The sequence below is a fragment of the Kryptolebias marmoratus genome, linkage group LG3 (genome assembly GCF_001649575.2).
Source record: "Kryptolebias marmoratus isolate JLee-2015 linkage group LG3, ASM164957v2, whole genome shotgun sequence".
In the NCBI taxonomy this organism is placed as follows: domain Eukaryota; kingdom Metazoa; phylum Chordata; class Actinopteri; order Cyprinodontiformes; family Rivulidae; genus Kryptolebias; species Kryptolebias marmoratus.
Window position 1 is genome coordinate 13,295,008 of NC_051432.1, and position 21,603 is coordinate 13,316,610.

At 38.9% G+C, this 21,603-nt stretch overlaps 1 protein-coding gene across 6 annotated transcripts in view; it reads right to left on the minus strand.

The window, feature by feature from the left end:
* Nucleotides 1-2,206: 2,206 nt before the first annotated feature.
* Nucleotides 2,207-21,603, minus strand: part of LOC108229921 (zinc finger X-chromosomal protein) — a 39,775-nt gene continuing 20,378 nt past the window's right edge. The window contains exons 4-7 of one of the 6 annotated variants that reach the window (XM_017405658.3): nucleotides 17,855-18,409; nucleotides 13,704-14,258; nucleotides 9,427-9,981; nucleotides 2,207-4,021 (exon numbers count right to left, since the gene is read on the minus strand). In XM_017405658.3, coding sequence (XP_017261147.1) covers nucleotides 2,445-4,021; nucleotides 9,427-9,981; nucleotides 13,704-14,258; nucleotides 17,855-18,409 — 3,242 coding nt within the window. In that variant the 3' untranslated portion in view covers nucleotides 2,207-2,444. Of the gene's footprint in view, nucleotides 4,022-9,426; nucleotides 9,982-13,703; nucleotides 14,259-17,854; nucleotides 18,422-21,603 lie in introns of all 6 variants that reach the window. The other 5 variants (XM_017405651.3, XM_017405677.3, XM_017405685.3 and 2 more) reach the window with 5 other exon arrangements.

A 21,603-nucleotide genomic window follows, 5' to 3' on the forward strand; every position in this document is an offset into this window, starting at 1 on the left:
CCTGTTAAATATAAGCGGGTAGCACAAATAGATCTATGCATTAAAAGCAGCAAGTGTCTGAAAAACATTACAACTTACATACAAAAAAAACTTCACACTCCACATAAATAAATTTTACTTGTCTGATTTTTTTTATGTACAGATATGCATCTTTTAATGGTCTAAAACAAAAAAATTAAAATAAGAAAAATCTAGTTATTTCCATGCAGTGTCCAGAAAGAGGAGGTGTTGTTCAGCTTGTAGGGCAGCACAACTGCTTCCACCCACCTCCATCATCATCATCATATGAAATAACTTTTTGTCACAACAAAAAATAGTGGCTGGTAAAAAAATTTTGTCCACTATGGCTGGTGGACAAAATGTTTAATTTCCACCCCTGTTTGATACTGTATGTGGCTGTGGTTTGTGTTCTTAATAACATATTTTTATGATTATTCTGGGGTTGCTAACATACAGACTCAGTAGTATAATAGAATACTTATTTCATTTTCTTTTTATTTTGTTACATATTTTTGGTGGTCTTCTATCCTCTCATTCCATTCCGGAGTAAAAAAGCTGCTGAAGTCCAAATGCAATGCAAAGTGATCATTTTCTTTGGTCCATGTCTATTTATTTGTTTGCACCTTTAGCAGTAGTAAAACTTTCATGAGACACTGAACGGACATCTGGAATCAACTCAATTCAAGATGGCCGCCACAGCAAACCTCTTCGCAAACACAAAAAGGCTAAATCTGATGTGAACATAAGATGATCTCAGTCTAAAGCTCTGGGATGTACATCCCTTCAAGGAATGCTAGGACTTCATTTATTTTGGAGAAAGTTAACACTGACAAGATGAGCATTCAGTTCCTAGAATAAAAACACAACCTGACACGACTTTTTCCTTACCTGAGAGGGAAAAAAGAAGACATTCAGCCCAAGATATAAAAGGAAAAAAAAATAATCCACTGTTTCTAACTTCCAGATGAGTCTGAGCTTCTGCTGCTTTGTGCTTGCAACTTAATGTCAGAGTTCAAATGCGTTAAAAAGCTTTCAGTTAAAAATACAAAAAAATAATTGCTTTAAACGCCTTTCCTTGAGGAGAACTCCATTCTCAAACACAGCTGAACACTTTGATGAACATGACAACAGATACCAGACTCTCAATGTGATTATTAGTTTTAATAAACACAGAAAAAAATAAATACAGTCAAAACAGTTCTTGTGGGCAGTAGCATCACACCTAGACAAACATTTTACAAATGCACAAGACTCATACATTTCTAGGACTTTTACTGCTTGTTCTCTTCAAACTGTATCTTTTTAGAAAATTTGAATAAGTCTACACATGTACAATGTCTGATTTTATTCAAAGTTGATCTATACACATAAATGCAATAAACATGTGCAAGTTAAGGTTTATTACGTTTCAATAAGAGGTAAATTATATATGTATATATTCACACATTCCTACAACTATTGATATGTAAAAAAATAAAATTGGCCTCCATTTAAAAACAACAACAAAACAGACATTTGTATTGGGGTAAAACAAACTAAAATAAATTTCTGGACATTTCAATTTCTAAGACCAAAATTGGAACATAATATTTTGAAAAGCAATCATAAAAAGGCTTTTTGAACATCTTAAATCTTGGCAACAATCAATCTTTAGCAACAAAAAAATGTATTTATTCAGATAAAACTTGGAACAACTGGCTAAAACAGCGGTCCCCAACCTTTTTAACTCCATGGACTGGTTCATTATCCTTTAAAGGTGTGGCGGATAAATACAACAAAATAAAATGACATGACTGGCATGAAAACGGGATATTTTTTAAAACATAATAAACATAAATCCAGCGTGTCTTTGCAGCTTTGTTAGCTGGTGTTGCGTTATCACCATGAATAACAGCCTCTCCTCCCCTGATGTTCTCTGTGTTTAAACATGCCCTTCAAAATAAGAGACATCACAAATATAAAGTGCACAAAGAATACAACTCACCATGACGCTGAATCATTAGGAGCCCTGAACCTGTTTCTCAGTAACCAGACGGTCCCATCCAGGGCTTCCAGAGACGTTTTTTTTTTACTCATTTTGCTGCTTGTGGGTTTGTTTTTAGCGGTAACGGATCACGTGACCTCAATAAGCGTTCTGACACGCATCAAGAGTGAGTCATAGACGGATTTAGTGGAGAGAATCCGGTCAGTTTTCAAAATAAATGTTGTTCAAACTCCGAAAATAAAAAAACGGGAATACTGTAGGTTAATTATTCTTTCTGTGCGGCCTGGAACCAAATGAGCCACGGACCGGTACCGGTCCGTGGCCCGGAGGTTGGGGACCTCTGGGCTAGATAACTAAAGAGGTTTGTGGTGTATTTTGAGAACCAAATGCTATTTTTACTACAAAGACAAAACTAATCAGAGGAGAAAAAAGTTTTACTTCAGTGTGACATATCTGTGTTTTAGGAGTTGTTGCAGACCACTGCTTTTTCTTCTATGTGGATTTTCATGTGTCTGTTTAAATTTCCCTTTTCGCTAAACTTTCGTCCACAGGCATCACAACCAAAAGGTTTCTGTCCCGTGTGGATTCTCATGTGTCCTTTTAAATGTCCTTTTTCGCTGAACCTTCGTCCGCAAACATCACAACTAAAAGGTTTCTGTCCCGTGTGAATTCTTATGTGCGTCTTTAAATGCCCCTTTTCACTAAATCTCCGTCCACAAACGTCACAGCTAAAAGGTTTCTGTCCTGTGTGGACTCTCGTGTGTCTGTTTAAATGTCCCTTTCGGCTAAACCTTCGCCCACAAACATCACAACAAAACTGCTTTTGTACCATGTGGTTTCTCGTGTGTTTGTTTAAACTTCCCTTTTCTGTAAACCTTTGCTCACAAACGCCACAACTAAACATCTTCTGCCCCAAATGGATTCTCACATGTGCGTTTAATTGCTCCTTTTGGTTAAAGCTCCGTCCACAAACATCACAGGCAAATGGTTTCTGTCCCGTGTGGAGTCTCATGTGTGTCTTCAAGTTCCCCTTTTGCCCAAACCTTTGTCCACAAACCTCACAGCCATATGGTTTGTGTCCTGTGTGAATTCTCATGTGTATAGTTAAATTTCCTCTTTGTCCAAAACTTTGCCCACAAACCTCGCAGCCAAAGGGTTTCTCTCCTGTGTGCACTCTCATGTGTACGTTTAAATCCCCCTTTTCAATAAACCTCCGTCCACAAACGTCACAACCAAAAGGTTTCTCTCCTGTGTGGATTCTCATGTGTCTATCCAGATTTGCCTTTGTGGTAAATTTTTTGTCACAGTCATCACACCTAAACAAATTCGGACTTTTATGGAATTTCCTGTGTGAGTCTACAATTTTCTTCATTTTAAAAGGTTTCCTTTTAACTAAACAGTTTGAAGACCTCACTACTGAATGACTTGTCAGGTGTCTCTGGAGGGACCGGTTGTTCACGTACTGCTTACCACACTCAGAGCAGCTGAAACATTTGTTGACAGTGTTTACACCTGACTCAGGAGCCCTGCTCTCCTCCCAGTCTTCATCACTGTCTTCAGTTTTTGACCCAGAGTCTGAGAAGTGATTCAGCTGAGAGTCAGGATTGTTCACATCATCATCCTCCTCTTCATCATCCTCACTGACTTCAGTCTCTGAAGAGTCAGAATCGTCTTCATGAGTATTCAGATCAGTGTTTCTCGTAGTTTCTGCTCCTCCACAGGACTCTCCACCAGTTGCTGCTTCCATGTGTTCAGCTGAGCTGCTGCTTGGAAGATCTCTGACTTCAACTTGATGAAGCTGTGAGAACAGAGGTTTCTCCTCATCATCCTCACTCTTCAAAGGAACCGCAGGGAATGAAAAGCTGGTGGCATCAGTCTCCTCCTTCACACTGAGCTGCTCTCCCTCCAGACTGGTCCACAGTTCCTCCTCTTCCTCCTTGATGTGGAGGGGCTCTGGGTCCTGCTGGTCCACATCAGGCCTCTGTTCTTCAGGAGCTTCTTCTTTAATCTGCACCATCTGAACATCTGCAGGAACCACTGAAACACACACACATAAAGGACACTGGTAACTTTATTCTCACACATAGATCACTTGTGTAATTACTGTGTTCACTGATAGAACTGAGCTTATTGTTTGTCAAAACATCTAATTCTGGATGCCAGAAAGCTTCCTGAAACTAAATCCATTAAGGCAAACATCCTCATGATGGATACCTAGAAGATAGAAAATAAATAGAGCCATCAGTTTGTTAGTTTTTTGTTATTGTAATTCATACAATGGAATTCAGCTTGATATCAAGAGAAAAACAAAACAGAAAGAAAAACAGACAACACATTATAAAATACTAAATAAATATAAAAAGGGTTAAGGCAGCAGCAATTTATAACACACATTAATGACCATCAAAGCAAGCCTTCAGTTTTAAACACCATGTCTGTAAACTTGTTCCTTTCTTGTTTTTACCAGTTTAGAAAAATCGGAAAAATATCAGTTTAAAAGCTTGTTTTACAACAAATAAAGTTCTGTTATACTTTAACAGCACGCCAGACTGCATAAAATTCTTTGAACTTGAATGCATTTGTAACAAATTACTTTGATAGCATTAAACAAAACCAGTATTTGCACACAAAGTACATTATGTCTGCCTAATGTGACCAACATAAAACAGTAAGAAATGTGCCAAAATAAAAGCATGAATCAATTTACTTCCTATTTGAGAGATAGTTCTGGAATAACTCTGGGAATGATGGAATACCTCCAGACCTCATCAAGCACTGCAAATTAAGCCTCTGCAAGATCCTGGACGTCACCTCTCAAGACAAGGTCGCAAACAACGAAGCTCTGCATCGCTCCCACCTCCCCAGCAGGTTTACTCTCCTTCAGCAATGCAGACTAAGCTGGCGTCGCATGGAAAATGGGAGGATCCCAAAGACCTGCTCTTCGGGGGAACTTGCTACAGGTTCAAGAACTAAAAGCCGCCCATAGCTTTATGTCCGGGACATTGTGAAACGTGACATGAAGGCAAGCCTTAATCCAGACTCGTGGGAAGCAACAGCTGATGACCGCACACCTTCAGGTGCAGCACCACTGGTCAAGAGGGAGGAGTGAACCTTCGGACCATGCTGATAAAAAGTGCTGATGCCAGAAGGAGAAAGCAGCCCAAGCAACCACTCAGCAAACAACTGAGACAACACACCGCTGTGAGAGAGATGGAATCAAGCCTGCCGCTCTGGCACTGGCCTCATTAACCTCCAGAGAAGCTGCTCCGTCCAGGCAGCTAAAAGCTACACCCAGGCTGCTCATCCATACTCATCTATGACTGAAGGAGACCTATAACCAATTAGTCTACACATTGATAAAGCAAGTACAGTCTGAACCTTTATCTAAGAACATTTGCTGAAAGTTTCATGAAATTTTCCTAAAATGTGTAAAAATTATATCAATTCTTGTGATATATTTTTCACATTGTTTAATAGAAATTGACACTTTAGGGTTTCTATTTTTTAACCCAGATACATGATCTTTAAATCACTTTAACGAAGATAATTTGTTTTAATATAAACCTGTTTTGCAGATTTTTTTAGCCTGCTACCAAATGCTCTTGGTGTGTCTGAAAAATGTCTTAAAGTTACTTATCTGCCTTGAAAACAATGAAAAGTCTATTGTGATTTATTTATGTTTGGATTTCTGGCACAAAACATGATGATGCATGTTATTAATATTCACTGTGATGATTTTTTCTTTAAGTTTTAACGTTAAATGTTTAAATAGTTTATTTAAGAAGCTCAGAAGTCTACTGTTTATAGGCTGCGACCCTCATTCCTTTTATCTGTTAGCAAGCTAAGCTACAAACACAGACTCCAGGTCTACACGAAGCTAAATCCATTACCTGCCAGAAAACTGCGAATAAGCTGCGACATTAGAAATAATAAAAATACACAAACCTATTATATGCAGCTGATCGTTGGGGCTAAAAACAGCATCGACAGTTTTGTTTTCTTCCTCATAATCTTCCTGAGCTGCAGCTTCTCTCGCCGACATTTCTTCTTCTTCTTCTTCTGCATCCAGCCGCTGTTCGACCTGCTGTCTCCACATCTCTGCTAGCTTTAGCTCCTCAAAACCATCCTTCAACACTAACCGAGGTGTCACGGTTGAATTTAAGTCCGTTTAACTCTCTTTAACTTCGTTCCCCGGCTGCCACTGCGCCTTGTAGCTTTAGCTTTAGCTCCGCACGTCAACGACGCCGCCATCTTGAAAGGGTAAAGTTCTTCTTCTTCGGTTTAATAGCGGTTGGCAAACTGAACTGAAACGATGCACTGAAGTATGAACAGAAGACTGACAGAACATAATATTCTTCTTCTTAAGATTTTGTTTTTCAAACACAACTTTATTTGGCCTTATTTTTAATTTGGTTTCTCCAATTTATTAATTTTTTGGATATTTTTTTTTTCCAACTCTTCCTTTCAATACCTCCATTTTTTTTGTTATTAAAGTGCTTTCCTGTGTCAATTTTGTTCATATATTTTGAACAGATGTGACTGTCGATGATTGATTTAACCTCTCTTTTATTGGATGGAGTGTGAATTTCTGTTTTAAACTGTAACAAGACTGTCAGCATCTTCATTTTTATCCATTCACATGTGTAAAAATCCAAACAAAATGAACGAAAAAGAAAAAAAAACTTTAGTTAGAAAATTATCTAATATATAATGAGACTGATTAATTATATATTTTACTGTTGAATTTCCTGGTTTAATACTTCAAAAAGAGCAGATAAATCATGTTCTTTTATCCACTGAAGGAACAGGAGTGTTGGCACTACTTTAGCTGTACATACTGATAAAACATCTGTAGTTTTAGCTTTATTGCTGTGTTGTAAACAGGGATGAAAACTGCTGCTCCACTGTATCCCGTTTGAGTTTTTATTTTTTATTTTTACTATTTTAAACTATCTGTGAAAAATAAAAAACAGTCAGAAAACTGTTGGTTCAGATAATTTTGTACAACTATCCATTTAGAAACATATTTGTCCCTTTTTGTGATTTGTTTAGAAATTAATATATCAACACATGGTAAAAAACCCAAACAGAAATGTATGAATATGAAACTGGAGGGAAAAACGTACAAACTTTGCAAACCTGCATACAAACATGCTTTTATATTCAGGTTTGGGTTTAAAATAACCTACATATCCCTCAAACATTTGCAGTTAAGCTTCTTGTGTTCCTCTGGAGCATCACTGTTGAATCTGAACAGCTTTGGTTTCTTGAATTTCTGCTGCTTGTTTTCCAGCCTGAAAGCCATCGTGCTGCCTTCTGCAGTTACATTTGGCCCGGGCGTCAGCTCCACACTCCTCATATTTATGATCCTCTTCTCATTTAGCACACATTTTGCTTTGGAGCTTTAGACTTACACCAACCTGCTCATAAAAAAGTAATCCAGGCTTAAACTGAGAATCTTTCTAAGAGTAAAAGTTTATTCCACTTGTCGACACGGGAGAGCAAACATATTCCTCCACAGATATTCAGAATGCTCTAACTAAGAAAGTAAAAGCTGGGACCTCCCTTTGTGTCTGAGCTGCGGCTGGAAAATTCCACTTGACACAACACCTGAGACAGAACCAGTTTCCAGCCCTGTGTATATAATATTTTACCATAACATAGGTATTATTTTAAAAACTCTTAATCTATCACCCATGAACCACCAAGTTTCCCTCATCTGAAGTATTGTCCTCTGAGCTTCTCCTACTACTTTCATTAAAAAGCTTTTTTTTTAAATTATTATTCTGGAAACTGGCATCCTTTTCACTTCACAATGATGTAACACATACATAATTTTGACACCAAAATGAACCTTTATGAACTTATGAAAGCTTTGGTTATGATCTAAAAATATGGCAACCTTTTAAACAGAATGTCTGAAATCAGGATCTAAGTTTGAGCGTTTTCCACGCACAAGGATTTAGAGAATTTAGTCTATTCGAAAAGCCTTTTACTTTGAAATTTAGGTCAGGAGAACGTGAATAATTCTGCCAAATTGATTAGTCTGAAGAAAGATCAGATTAGAAGTGTGTTTTGTTTGCTTTTCATCACCAGAAGAGATCTGGTGTCTTACTGTGGTACAGCTGGATTGGGGTAGGCCTCCCATGGAAACGATGCCGTGCAGGTTGACTGTCCCTGACCAGGCCCGTGATGGCATAAATCGAGCATGAATTGAGGTCAACAGCTTGTCCAGAAGGTCATCCAGGAGGTTTAAGGAGACGCCTTCTGAAGGGTCTGGAATTTACAGTTGATGGGGTCAGAAGTTGGAGCGAAACACTGTCTATGAGCAACTTCTTTAGCTGGACTTAAATAGTTCTAGTTAACTTTAGCTTTTCTCCTACTGGACTTTACAAAGAGAATCTGGACAGAATGTATACTATAAACATTACAGTAAAACAAAACGATGGAGGAAACGAAAGGAGCAGGGACCAGGGCGAGTTCAGAAGACGAAGACATACTGAACTAAGGGTAAAGAGAACCAAGGTCCCTCTTCCTCTGGTTTCATCAAAAGTGACAAGACATCAAATTCTCTTCAGCCAGCCAGATTCCGACAAGGCCAGAACCTGAGTGTCTGCACAGATGAAGATGATCTTTCCTGTTCAAAGAGGTTCTGCTCTACGCATAAATGTCAACCACATACTGTAGAATAAAAATGCAGAACAAATATTTAAGTTTAGCAGCACACAGCAGCTAAACTGTGTTCCCTCCTGCGTGTCTTCTCATCTGTGCTTTAGGAGTCACTGCAAACCACCAATTCTGCCCTGTGTGGACTTTCATGTGTCTGCTTAAATTTTCCTTTTTGCTAAACCTTCGTTCACAAACATCACAACAAAATGGCTTCTCTCCTGTGTGGATTCTCATGTGTTTGTTTAAATGTCCCTTTTCGCCAAATCGTCGTTCACAAATGTAGCAGCAAAATGGCTTCTCTCCTGTGTGGATTCTCATGTGTCTGTTTAAACTTCCCTTTTGACCAAAACTTCGTTCACAAATATAACAACAAAATGGCTTCTGTCCGATGTGCATTCTTGTGTGTTCCTTTAAATTTAGCTTTTGGCTAAACCTTTCTCCACAAAGACCACAAACAAACTCTTTTTGATCTGTGTGGATTTTCACGTGTTTGTTTAAATGTTCCTTTTCAACAAATCTTCGTTCACAAACATCACAACAAAAAGGTTTTTCTCCTGTGTGGATTCTCATGTGTCTGTTTAGACTTGCTTTCCTGGTAAATCTTTTTCCACAGTCATCACAGCCAAACAATGACAGACTTGTTTGGACTTTCTCGAGTAATCCTAAATTTTGCTTTGTGCTAAAACATTTATGAACTAAACAGTTTGAAGACCTCACAACTGAATGACTTGTCAGGTGTCTCTGGAGGGACCGGTTGTTCACGTACTGCTTACCACACTCAGAGCAGCTGAAACATTTGTTGACAGTGTTTACACCTGACTCAGGAGCCCTGCTCTCCTCCCAGTCTTCAGTTTTTGACCCAGAGTCTGAGAAGTGATTCAGCTGAGAGTCAGGATTGTTCACATCATCATCCTCCTCTTCATCATCCTCACTGACTTCAGTCTCTGAAGAGTCAGAATCGTCTTCATGAGTATTCAGATACGTGTGTCTCGTAGTTTCTGCTCCTCCACAGGACTCTCCACCAGTTGCTGCTTCCATGTGTTCAGCTGAGCTGCTGCTTGGAAGATCTCTGACTTCAACTTGATGAAGCTGTGAGAACAGAGGTTTCTCCTCATCATCCTCACTCTTCAAAGGAACCGCAGGGAATGAAAAGCTGGTGGCATCAGTCTCCTCCTTCACACTGAGCTGCTCTCCCTCCAGACTGGTCCACAGTTCCTCCTCTTCCTCCTTGATGTGGAGGGGCTCTGGGTCCTGCTGGTCCACATCAGGCCTCTGTTCTTCAGGAGCTTCTTCTTTAATCTGCACCATCTGAACATCTGCAGGAACCACTGAAACACACATACATAAAGGACACTGGTAACTTTATACTCACACATACATCAACTTGTTTTATTGTTGAGATCGCAGTAGTTTTAGCAAATGCTGCTGCAAACAGGAATCACACGGCAATTAAGCAAAATCCCTAAACATCAGGTGGTGATAATTAAAGAGACAACAATTTCTAAACTAAGTCCTTGTGTTAACTGGAGCAGCAGAATATATCCAGGCTGCAGCTTAAAAAGTGAAATCAGTTTTCTCTCCTTCATTTGGCTCAAATTTTGAAAAACAAAAACCCTTTGTGCACCAACTTATTATTATATAAAGGGCTCTAAAAACAGCAGTTTAATGCTTGAGACCCTTCAGTTAATTATTTCTTTCCTCTTAGCAAAACTAAGCTTGAAGCACAGAGTTACACACGAAGCTAAACCAAGAAGCTGCCAGAAAGCTGCCAGAAAGAATAAAGAGATACAAACCTATTAACTGCAGCTGGTCGTGGAGGTTGAAAACAGCATCTGGGATTTTGTTTCCACCATCATTTTCCTCCTGCTCCTGAGCTGCGGCTCTGCTTTCAACAAGCGCCGACATTTCTTCTTCTGCTGCTGTTTGAGCCGCTGACTCCACATCTCTGCTCACTTCCGCTCATCAGCTTCTCCCTTTAAACACTTTCTGGGCTGGTACAGCTGAATTTAACCTCGAATTAAACTCATTTCACCAGCAGTTGGCATGCTAACTATTGACATAACGGTGTAACGGCGCCGCCATATTGCTTCTTCTTCTTCGTCGTCCTTTTCTTCTTCTTCGTCGGTAGTGGATCGCTGCGCTCCTTTTTTAAGCTTCTGAATCATACTCTTCAGTTGAAGAACGTAGTTGGATGGTGGACTTGTTATTCATCATTTTAAGAGCTTTACATACAAAATAAAGTCATTGTGAAAAACACAGAATTTTGTTCTTCTTCTTTTTCTTCTTCTTGTGGAGTTTATTGGTGGTTGGCAAAAACTGAAGGTGTACATGTTATGGATTATTTTCTAACTATGCATGTATGTACTTCTTCTTTTCCTTTTGGTATGTTGGTACTTAATATAATTAAATTCTAATAATCTAATTATAATTGCTATATGTTTGCTCCCTAAATTCTTNTATCGAGCCGGAGCAGCTGAATATAAAAACAGAATTACTTCGTTCGTCTGCTGTCACTGTTTACCAGACACGTACGCCGCCATATTGGAAGGACGAACTTCTTCTTCTTCGGATTTATTGGCGGTTGGCAAACCAATTTAGAGGAACATCACCGCCGCCTACTGGACTGGAGTCAAAGCGCTACTCTTTTGTTTCTTATCCACCCAATTAATTTACCTAAATTTTTTTATGAGGTCATAGTTATTTGTCTTTAGAAGCAACTAAATAGATCTTCCAATATTATATTTGCTGTAATGAAGTAGTACATGTTTTCAGTGGTGGTGCTATTATGAATGTGATCCTGCTGGGTGAGCCCCTCCTTCTGTGCTCCATTAACCCCAACACACACACACACACACCTCAGCCCGATGGTCACATTTCAATTGCAACCACCGACCCTCTTACATGAGCCTGAAATGCGACATCATTTGGGAAAATGTGATTTCTGAAATATTGATTGTGGATAGGAAGAACTGATAGCAACCCCCCCCCCCCAAAAAAAAAAAAAAAAAAAACAGCCACACACACATATATACATTTTTATGTTATCACACAGAGATGGTATTTGCCATTCTTTTTTATTTTCATGTTAACTAAAAATAATTCTATTTTTTATTTGTAATTGCAAAGTTTTGGCTGTGATTTGACCTGAGCCACTGTGCAACACTACTAAAGGAGGGGCAAAATATGAGAATGTAAGACACATAAAATGTTAACAAGTACTACAAATGTGAGTAAAACATTTGAAACTAATTATGAAATATTTGTTGGCAAAGGGTTTGTGGTTTGTATGTGTTTGACATGATTAAAGCACAAATTCAGGCACCACAAACATCAATACATTAATAACAAAAAACAGCAATGTTTTATTTTCACCTAATTGTTGTTAAAGTAAGAACCAGCGAGACGTATCCAGAGCAAGGTCGGTCGAAGTTTATTAATAATAAGCTGTCAGATGGATAAAGTCTCAGGAGCAGCCAGTTTAACCCTTACATAGGGTGGTAAAATAAAACATTACAAATGTGAATAAACTGGTTTATTTTTAGGATCTCGATTGCTTTTGTACTATATTAAATTACTAACTGCATACAAAATAACTTAAATACCAATATCCCCCTTTTAAAATCTTTTGGCATTTTGATTCATCCTCTCACAAACACTCCTAGTAGTGATGGGAAGTTTGAAGGTGAATATATGTACATATATGTATGAAAGTTACACAAAGTAAACATAAACCAGTTTATTACTTACATAAGGAGACACAGAACTTGCAGCACAAGCGTAATTCCAAACTGGCATAGTGTTGTAAATTAGATAAGAGTTTTAAAAAATCTGTCATTTTTACAAACGACAAGAAGTCACAAGCAAAGGGGCGTCATGGCATAAACAAGTTTTTTTCATCAAGTAACCGTAACTTTATTCTTTACGAGTTTAAAGCAGCACCATGACAGCCTGATATCAGATAGAAACGTCACAATATTAAACAACAGCTGTCAACTCAACTCTGTCGAGTGTACAACCACCATGAAGCTGCTCGTTATACTTTTGGCCACTAGATGTCGCCAAAGAGGACTGTGTTGAAAAGCTTTGAGCTTTTATTCTTCATTAAATGGTAGAAACAAGTAAACAAGTAAAACATGCAGGATGGTGGCCCTCGAGGACCAGGATTGGAAACCACTGGTTTACACTCTTGTGAGTTTCTCGTGCGTGTTTTAAGAGTCAGTGCAAACCACTGCTTTGTTTCCTGTGTGGATTCTCATGTGCGTCGTCAAATGTCCCTTTACGCAAAACCTTTGTTCACAAATGCCACAACAATATGGTTTCTGACCCGTGTGGATTCTCACATGTTTGTTTAAGCTTGCTTTCACGCTAAACCTTTGTCCACAAACATCACAACAGAATGGCTTCTGTCCCGTGTGGATTCTCATGTGTTTGTTGAAGTTTCCCAGTTCGCTGAACCTCCGATTACAAACTTCACAACTAAATGGCTTCTCACCCGTGTGAACCCTCAGGTGTGAGTTTAAATTGCACTTTTTACTAAACCTTTGTCCACAGAATTCACAACAAAATGGCTTCTGTCCCGTGTGGATTCTCATGTGTGCGTTTAAACTTCCCTTTTCGCTAAACCTTTGTCCACAAACGTCACAGGCAAAAGGTTTCTCTCCGGTGTGGATTCTCGTGTGTGCGTTTAGATGTCCCTTTACGCTAAACTTCCGTCCACAGAGATCACAATCAAACAGTTTGTGTCCCGTGTGGATTCTTGTGTGTGTGTTTAAACTGGCCTTTTGGCTAAACTTTTGTCCACAAACATCACAAGAAAAGGGCTTCTCACCTGTGTGACATTTCATGTGTCTGGTCAGATTAGATTTTCTGTTAAATCCTTTGTTACAGTTTTCACACCTTAACAATTTCAGACTTGTTTGATTTTTCCTGTGTGACTTTACATTTTGCTTCACCGTAAAATATTCCCCATTAACTAAACAGTTTGAAGACCTCACAACTGAATGACTTGTCAGGTGTCTCTGGAGGGACCGGTTGTTCACGTACTGCTTACCACACTCAGAGCAGCTGAAACATTTGTTGACAGTGTTTACACCTGACTCAGGAGCCCTGCTCTCCTCCCAGTCTTCAGTTTTTGACCCAGAGTCTGAGAAGTGATTCAGCTGAGAGTCAGGATTGTTCACATCATCATCCTCCTCTTCATCATCCTCACTGACTTCAGTCTCTGAAGAGTCAGAATCGTCTTCATGAGTATTCAGATACGTGTGTCTCGTAGTTTCTGCTCCTCCACAGGACTCTCCACCAGTTGCTGCTTCCATGTGTTCAGCTGAGCTGCTGCTTGGAAGATCTCTGACTTCAACTTGATGAAGCTGTGAGAACAGAGGTTTCTCCTCATCATCCTCACTCTTCAAAGGAACCGCAGGGAATGAAAAGCTGGTGGCATCAGTCTCCTCCTTCACACTGAGCTGCTCTCCCTCCAGACTGGTCCACAGTTCCTCCTCTTCCTCCTTGATGTGGAGGGGCTCTGGGTCCTGCTGGTCCACATCAGGCCTCTGTTCTTCAGGAGCTTCTTCTTTAATCTGCACCATCTGAACATCTGCAGGAACCACTGAAACACACATACATAAAGGACACTGGTAACTTTATACTCACACATACATCAACTTGTTTTATTGTTGAGATCGCAGTAGTTTTAGCAAATGCTGCTGCAAACAGGAATCACACGGCAATTAAGCAAAATCCCTAAACATCAGGTGGTGATAATTAAAGAGACAACAATTTCTAAACTAAGTCCTTGTGTTAACTGGAGCAGCAGAATATATCCAGGCTGCAGCTTAAAAAGTGAAATCAGTTTTCTCTCCTTCATTTGGCTCAAATTTTGAAAAACAAAAACCCTTTGTGCACCAACTTATTATTATATAAAGGGCTCTAAAAACAGCAGTTTAATGCTTGAGACCCTTCAGTTAATTATTTCTTTCCTCTTAGCAAAACTAAGCTTGAAGCACAGAGTTACACACGAAGCTAAACCAAGAAGCTGCCAGAAAGCTGCCAGAAAGAATAAAGAGATACAAACCTATTAACTGCAGCTGGTCGTGGAGGTTGAAAACAGCATCTGGGATTTTGTTTCCACCATCATTTTCCTCCTGCTCCTGAGCTGCGGCTCTGCTTTCAACAAGCGCCGACATTTCTTCTTCTGCTGCTGTTTGAGCCGCTGACTCCACATCTCTGCTCACTTCCGCTCATCAGCTTCTCCCTTTAAACACTTTCTGGGCTGGTACAGCTGAATTTAACCTCGAATTAAACTCATTTCACCAGCAGTTGGCATGCTAACTATTGACATAACGGTGTAACGGCGCCGCCATATTGCTTCTTCTTCTTCGTCGTCCTTTTCTTCTTCTTCGTCGGTAGTGGATCGCTGCGCTCCTTTTTTAAGCTTCTGAATCATACTCTTCAGTTGAAGAACGTAGTTGGATGGTGGACTTGTTATTCATCATTTTAAGAGCTTTACATACAAAATAAAGTCATTGTGAAAAACACAGAATTTTGTTCTTCTTCTTTTTCTTCTTCTTGTGGAGTTTATTGGTGGTTGGCAAAAACTGAAGGTGTACATGTTATGGATTATTTTCTAACTATGCATGTATGTACTTCTTCTTTTCCTTTTGGTATGTTGGTACTTAATATAATTAAATTCTAATAATCTAATTATAATTGCTATATGTTTGCTCCCTAAATTCTTTTGAAAAGTGTTTATTATGTTTAACTTTTCTTTAATCCTTCCCAGCTCTCTCCACATACAGCCTCTCTCTTCTTCATATTTTTGACATTCTGCAGTAGTCACATTTTTCACAGTTTTCTGGTTTTGTGTTGTCTTTTCCTGGTTTGGTTACTGGTATTATTAGTGACCCGTTTCAGCTCTGTGGCATNTATCGAGCCGGAGCAGCTGAATATAAAAACAGAATTACTTCGTTCGTCTGCTGTCACTGTTTACCAGACACGTACGCCGCCATATTGGAAGGACGGACTTCTTCTTCCCCGGATTTATTGGCGGTTGGCAAACCAATTTAAAGGAACATCACCGCCGCCTACTGGACTGGAGTCAAAGCGCTACTCTTTTGTTTCTTATCCACCCAATTAATTTCTTTTAAAAATGTTATGAGGTCGTAGTTATTGCACGCTTCTTACAGACATATCTGCGTACTTTGAATTCATTTCATGGAACGATACGATCTGGATCTGCATGCCTTTTGTGTAGCGGATACATTTGGATTTCAAATACAACTTCAAGCACTTCTGCTGGTCCTTCATACTTCATGCAACTAAAGGAATCGCTCAAATGTCTCCCCTTACAGGAAACTTGTTTTCAAGTATGACTGAACATCTTTAAGTAAAATGAAAACCAAAATGGGCCCTCCACATGAAATTCATAATTTTCAGTTTTATTCAATATGAATATATTATGATGAAAAACCTTGTATGCAGTGGCAGTACATTTACAAACATGTACACACATTTATGCATGTAAAATGATTATTTCATTAAAAAGGACATCTATAAACAACAATACACAAAAAATATCTGCATGTTTGTGTAGCTTTTATCCTAAAAGATTTCTTTTCTCTAACATTTCATATTCATAATTGTGTTTATTTGCCCATTTTTACAACTGATATGTAAAAGAAAATGTGTTCTCAATTTTAAAAAACTAAATTTCACTCCAAGTAGCATGAAGTAAAATACATTTCTGTACATTAAACTACATAAACTCCAACAGATTAGTTTGTATTCATTAAGATAAAAACTCAAACTACAGGATAGATGACTGAAGAGGTCAGTTGGTGTATTCTGAGTCACATTTGAATAAAAAATACATTAAATGAAACAAAAATAATCAGAAGCTTAAGAGCAGAAATATAGACAGATATCTTACTGTAAGTTACTGACAACAAACCTCCACAGTACACACACTTCTACTAACAAACCCTGGAAATGTGTGTCTTTAGGAGTTGGATTTAGCATCGGACAGTGTCACAGTTTAATGTAGGGGTCTCCAATCCTGGTCCTGGAGGGCCACCATCCTGCATGTGTTACTTGTTTCCCTGCTCCAACACACCTGATTCAGTGGTTAAATCACCTATTCATGTTCTGCAGAAGCCTGTTAATCACCCATTGATTCAAACCAGGTGTGTTGGAGCAGAGGAACAAGTAAAACATGCAGGATGGTGGCCCTCCAGGNTCTAGAATATTTGAACAAACTGTACACAAGTCTCCAACGATTAGTCGCCTAAGTTGACTAGAAGAAGATTGTTTACACTGACTTTTATTGTGGATGTGTTGTGCACAGACCTATAATAGACAGCTGCCTTCATAATGATCGAAATCCTATAAATGTTTTTGTTACTGCAACGCATGACCATACCATCTGAGGGCAGTATCGTCTTTCTCTTACCAAGACTGCACACAGTCTTCTGACAAAGAAGAACGTGAGGAAAAGACTGACAGAGCTTTGGAAGGAGATGGATAAAAATCAGAACAGGGACGTTTAAAAGTATGTGAGCGTTTCACTGAAAACAAACAAAACCGCTGAAGGCAGATTGTGCAAAGCAGAGTTTTTTTCCCGCTGCAACGCACTACGATTTCCTCCTGGAGTAGAGACCACAGCTTCAAGTTTTAATAGTAAAGTTAGCGTGTTGTGCTTCCTTCTTTGTGTTTGTTTGTACAGTAACATTTGTAGCAGTTTTAACCATGTCTCATGGACAATACTTAAGTGAACATCATTTAGTTGTTATAAAATGTTACAAATTGGGAGCAGTAAATGGGTCTAGTGGAGTTTCTGCACACCCCTTGATTTGTTTTAGATTCATTTGTTTCACGGGTTATTATTTTAATTAGCTCTGGAATGTTACACCACACTAATGCACATGGGCAGACTAAAGCAGGTCAGGTACATGAAATGGAGACTAGAACAGGAGATGCACTCATAGGAAGCAAAAATAAATTTAAATATTCACTGACTTTTTTAAATAATTTTGACCAATTAGTCAACTACCAAGATATAATTAGATGTAGACCTAACTGAAAGTGTTCAGTTTGTACTCACTATACTTAAACATTGTTTTCCTCAAATGGTACGAGTTTAACTAATTTATCAGATTTTACAGTTAGTCAGGTGTCTCTGGAGGGACCGGTTGTTCACGTACTGCTTACCACACTCAGAGCAGCTGAAACATTTGTTGACAGTGTTTACACCTGACTCAGGAGCCCTGCTCTCCTCCCAGTCTTCATCACTGTCTTCAGTTTTTGACCCAGAGTCTGAGAAGTGATTCAGCTGAGAGTCAGGATTGTTCACATCATCATCCTCCTCTTCATCATCCTCACTGACTTCAGTCTCTGAAGAGTCAGAATCGTCTTCATGAGTATTCAGATCAGTGTTTCTCGTAGTCTCTGCTCCTCCACAGGACTCTCCACCAGTTGCTGCTTCCATGTGTTCAGCTGAGCTGCTGCTTGGAAGATCTCTGACTTCAACTTGATGAAGCTGTGAGAACAGAGGTTTCTCCTCATCATCCTCACTCTTCAAAGGAACCGCAGGGAATGAAAAGCTGGTGGCATCAGTCTCCTCCTTCACACTGAGCTGCTCTCCCTCCAGACTGGTCCACAGTTCCTCCTCTTCCTCCTTGATGTGGAGGGGCTCTGGGTCCTGCTGGTCCACATCAGGCCTCTGTTCTTCAGGAGCTTCTTCTTTAATCTGCACCATCTGAACATCTGCAGGAACCACTGAAACACATGCATTAAGGACAATTCTAACTTCATACTCTCTCAGACATCACTGGTGTTGTTGCCAAGTTCACTGAATTCACTGTTCGTTTGTCCAAACAACATCTAATCCTGGATACAAGAAAACAACCTGAAACTAAATCCTATAAGACAGTCGCCCTGATGATGGTTTTCCAGAAAAAAAAAAAAAAAACAGACAGAGCTATCAGTTGGGTCCTTGTTGGATAAAAAAAAAATTGTTGTAAATTAACCTTTGTTTTGCAGCACCTCTAACTTTAAATGTTACATCTCTTAACATGTTTTGCCTTAACCAGTTTAGAGAAACTGCTAAATATTTTCAACAATATACAATACAGAGGTAATAGTGAAAGCTGTGATTGAATGAATGTATCAATTACTGGCAATAGAAAGCTATCAATGTTTTTTTAATTATTATTTTAAATGGACACAGGCTGCTTCCAGTGTGACAGACCTGGATTCTTCTGATCAGAAGCCTAATTAACATTCTGCTGCTGAGTGTCTGTAAGTTCAGTGTTTCAATATGTGGAATCTGTCTAACAAATCTGTTTTTCCTAACAATCCAAGTATTTTTTTTACACGTTACAGTGATGTCCACAATGAACGGACAGTATTTTGGCTGCTTTCAGCATTACAAAGTGCTGGGGGAAAGGTCTGCTGCTGTGCGATGACCCGACAGAGAGTGATCTCAGCCGAGCGGAGCGAGCTAACGCTAACTTAGCACCGCAGCAAAGCCCTGCATGAAACCATCACCAGAAGCAAAACAATAAGTGTTTTTAAAGCTATGCAGCGGGACATTGGCCATAAAAGAAATCTAGTCGCAACTTCCGTTGTTGAGAATTAAAGCTGCAAGATCCCGCTGTACGGGTGCTGCCATTCTGGACTTCTGTGTAAAAAAACAACAATGTTGTCAAGAAAGCAACAAAAACTAAAAAGACTCTGAGTGACTGAGTCTTGTTGAACACAGTTATGACAGAATTTTATTTAATTTATTAGTTATAAATCAATGTGAATAAGTTTATATATGAAGAATTTTATTTTACAAAACAAAACTGTTTCTTTCTCCCCTATAAAACATGTTCATGTCATTAAGAAAATTGATTGTTTATTTAAAAATTGTTTAAGCAATTTTTAAAACCCTTCTTTAAATACTGATCTGTATGTTTTGTTGAACAAAAACACTTTTTGCTTGGTCTTTGTTAAAATATGTACATTTTCATTCGATTCTTAAATATTTTTCTGTTTAATTGTTGAACTTTTATCACCCCACCATGTGATAAGACAATTGCTAGGTGATGAAATGTGGTTCTTCTCGATGTGTCCCTGTGATGGACTTGCGACCTGTCCAAAGTGTCCCCCGCATCTTGAACAGTGGCCGCTGTAGACAAGCACCAGCTCCCCGCGACGGAGAATCGGGTAAAGAAAATGGATGGATCATTATTACAGAAACTTAAGCACCAAAACCAGCAACATGTCGACATAAAAAGTGACATTTCTTTCTTAAGTTCCAGTGGAATGTATACAGCCATAAGAGTGACGTTCAGCGTTAAATAATGTATTGGTGATAAGCCGACATACTGATGAAGCCTCAGGATTACTCGGTTTAACTCTCACAATTAAACAATACAATAAAATCCCTAAACTGTAAATCTGTGACGTAAAATGTCATGAAATCATTTATGTTTGCCCATTTGTATTATCTCACTTGTTTATAGATTGCCTTATAAGTAAGAATTTCATACAAATTATTATAAACACCTGGGCTGATTTTATTTCTCTTTTATTGTTTTCACAGCAATAAAAGAACAACAATGTTCATCTGGCAGCCTGGAGGATATCAGCCTTTAAAGTTATTGAGTGGTAATTTGGTTGGGCAGTTTCTGACTTTAAAAGAAAAAAGTGAAGGAGAAACTACAAATATTTAAAACAGTTTATCACAAGGGGTCTAAAACCTCCTGTTTTTCAGGCTGCGACCCTCTCATTTCATCTGTTAGCAAGCCAAGCTACAGACAGTACTTACGACCGATGCTAAATCCAGAAAACTGACACTAAACGGAAACATGAGCCCTCTCGACAGAAAGAATAAAAACATACAAACCTATTACATGCAGCTGATGGTTGAGGTTGAAAACAGCATCAGGGATTTTGTTTTCTCGCTGCTCCTGAGCTGCAGCTCTTCTTTCAAAAACCTCCGACATTTCTTCTTCTGCTGCAGCGTCCAGGTGCTGTTTGTCCAGCTGTCCCCACGTCTCTGCTAGCTTTAAGACATCTACCTTTATCAGGTAATCAGCCTCTACGGTTAAATTTAAATCCGTTTCACCGACTGCCACCGTTAACGGTCTTTTACAGCACACAACGTCGCCATATTGGACGTGTAGTTCTTCTTCTTCGATGTAATAGCGGTTGGCAAACCAACTGAAAGGGTGCCGTTAGCGCCACCTACTGGACTGCAGTGGGAACAGATCTGTATTCAGTGCTATCTAGATTCAATCCAATAACAATCCAATCATAATAAAAATAATAATCCAAGAACCATTTTCATTAAAAAGTCTGAAAAGTCTTTTACAGTTTTTATTTTACTCCTGTGGTTTAAACGTGTCCTTGGTTATGGGATTGCTTTTGGATAGCACTATATACAAGTCTGAGGTGGTTCAGCCCACCTCTGGAGGCTCAGATTACAAAATGCAAGCTGATAGAAGACCACCAGACCATCTTTTATCAGTGTACATTTTGTAGTCTAAATTCATATTGCCATGATCGTCAATTACTTTATCCCACCTAAAACATAATGTACTTATATGACATCATAATTAGACCTATATTATTTTTTACAAAAAAAAAAAAAAACAGAAAAAACTGTCAAACAATGGTTCTTGGATTTACTCTCTGTCAGGGTTTTCATTTATTTAACCTGCTAAGAAAAAAATCACACCAGAGAGGCTTGTTGTCTTTTTGTGAAGGCCTTCGCAAAGAGGAGAGATTCCACAACAGCTCCTAATGGCGTGCTGTCCAGGTAGTTCTGCCCCTCCACTTGGGCTTTCTCTTTATTTAAAGGAAGAAGAAACAAGAAGAAAAAAGGGGTTGATCTGAGCAAGCCAAGGCCAGTTCTGATCATAGCATAAACACATAACACATCACTGTTTGAGAGAGCCAGATGGTGTGGC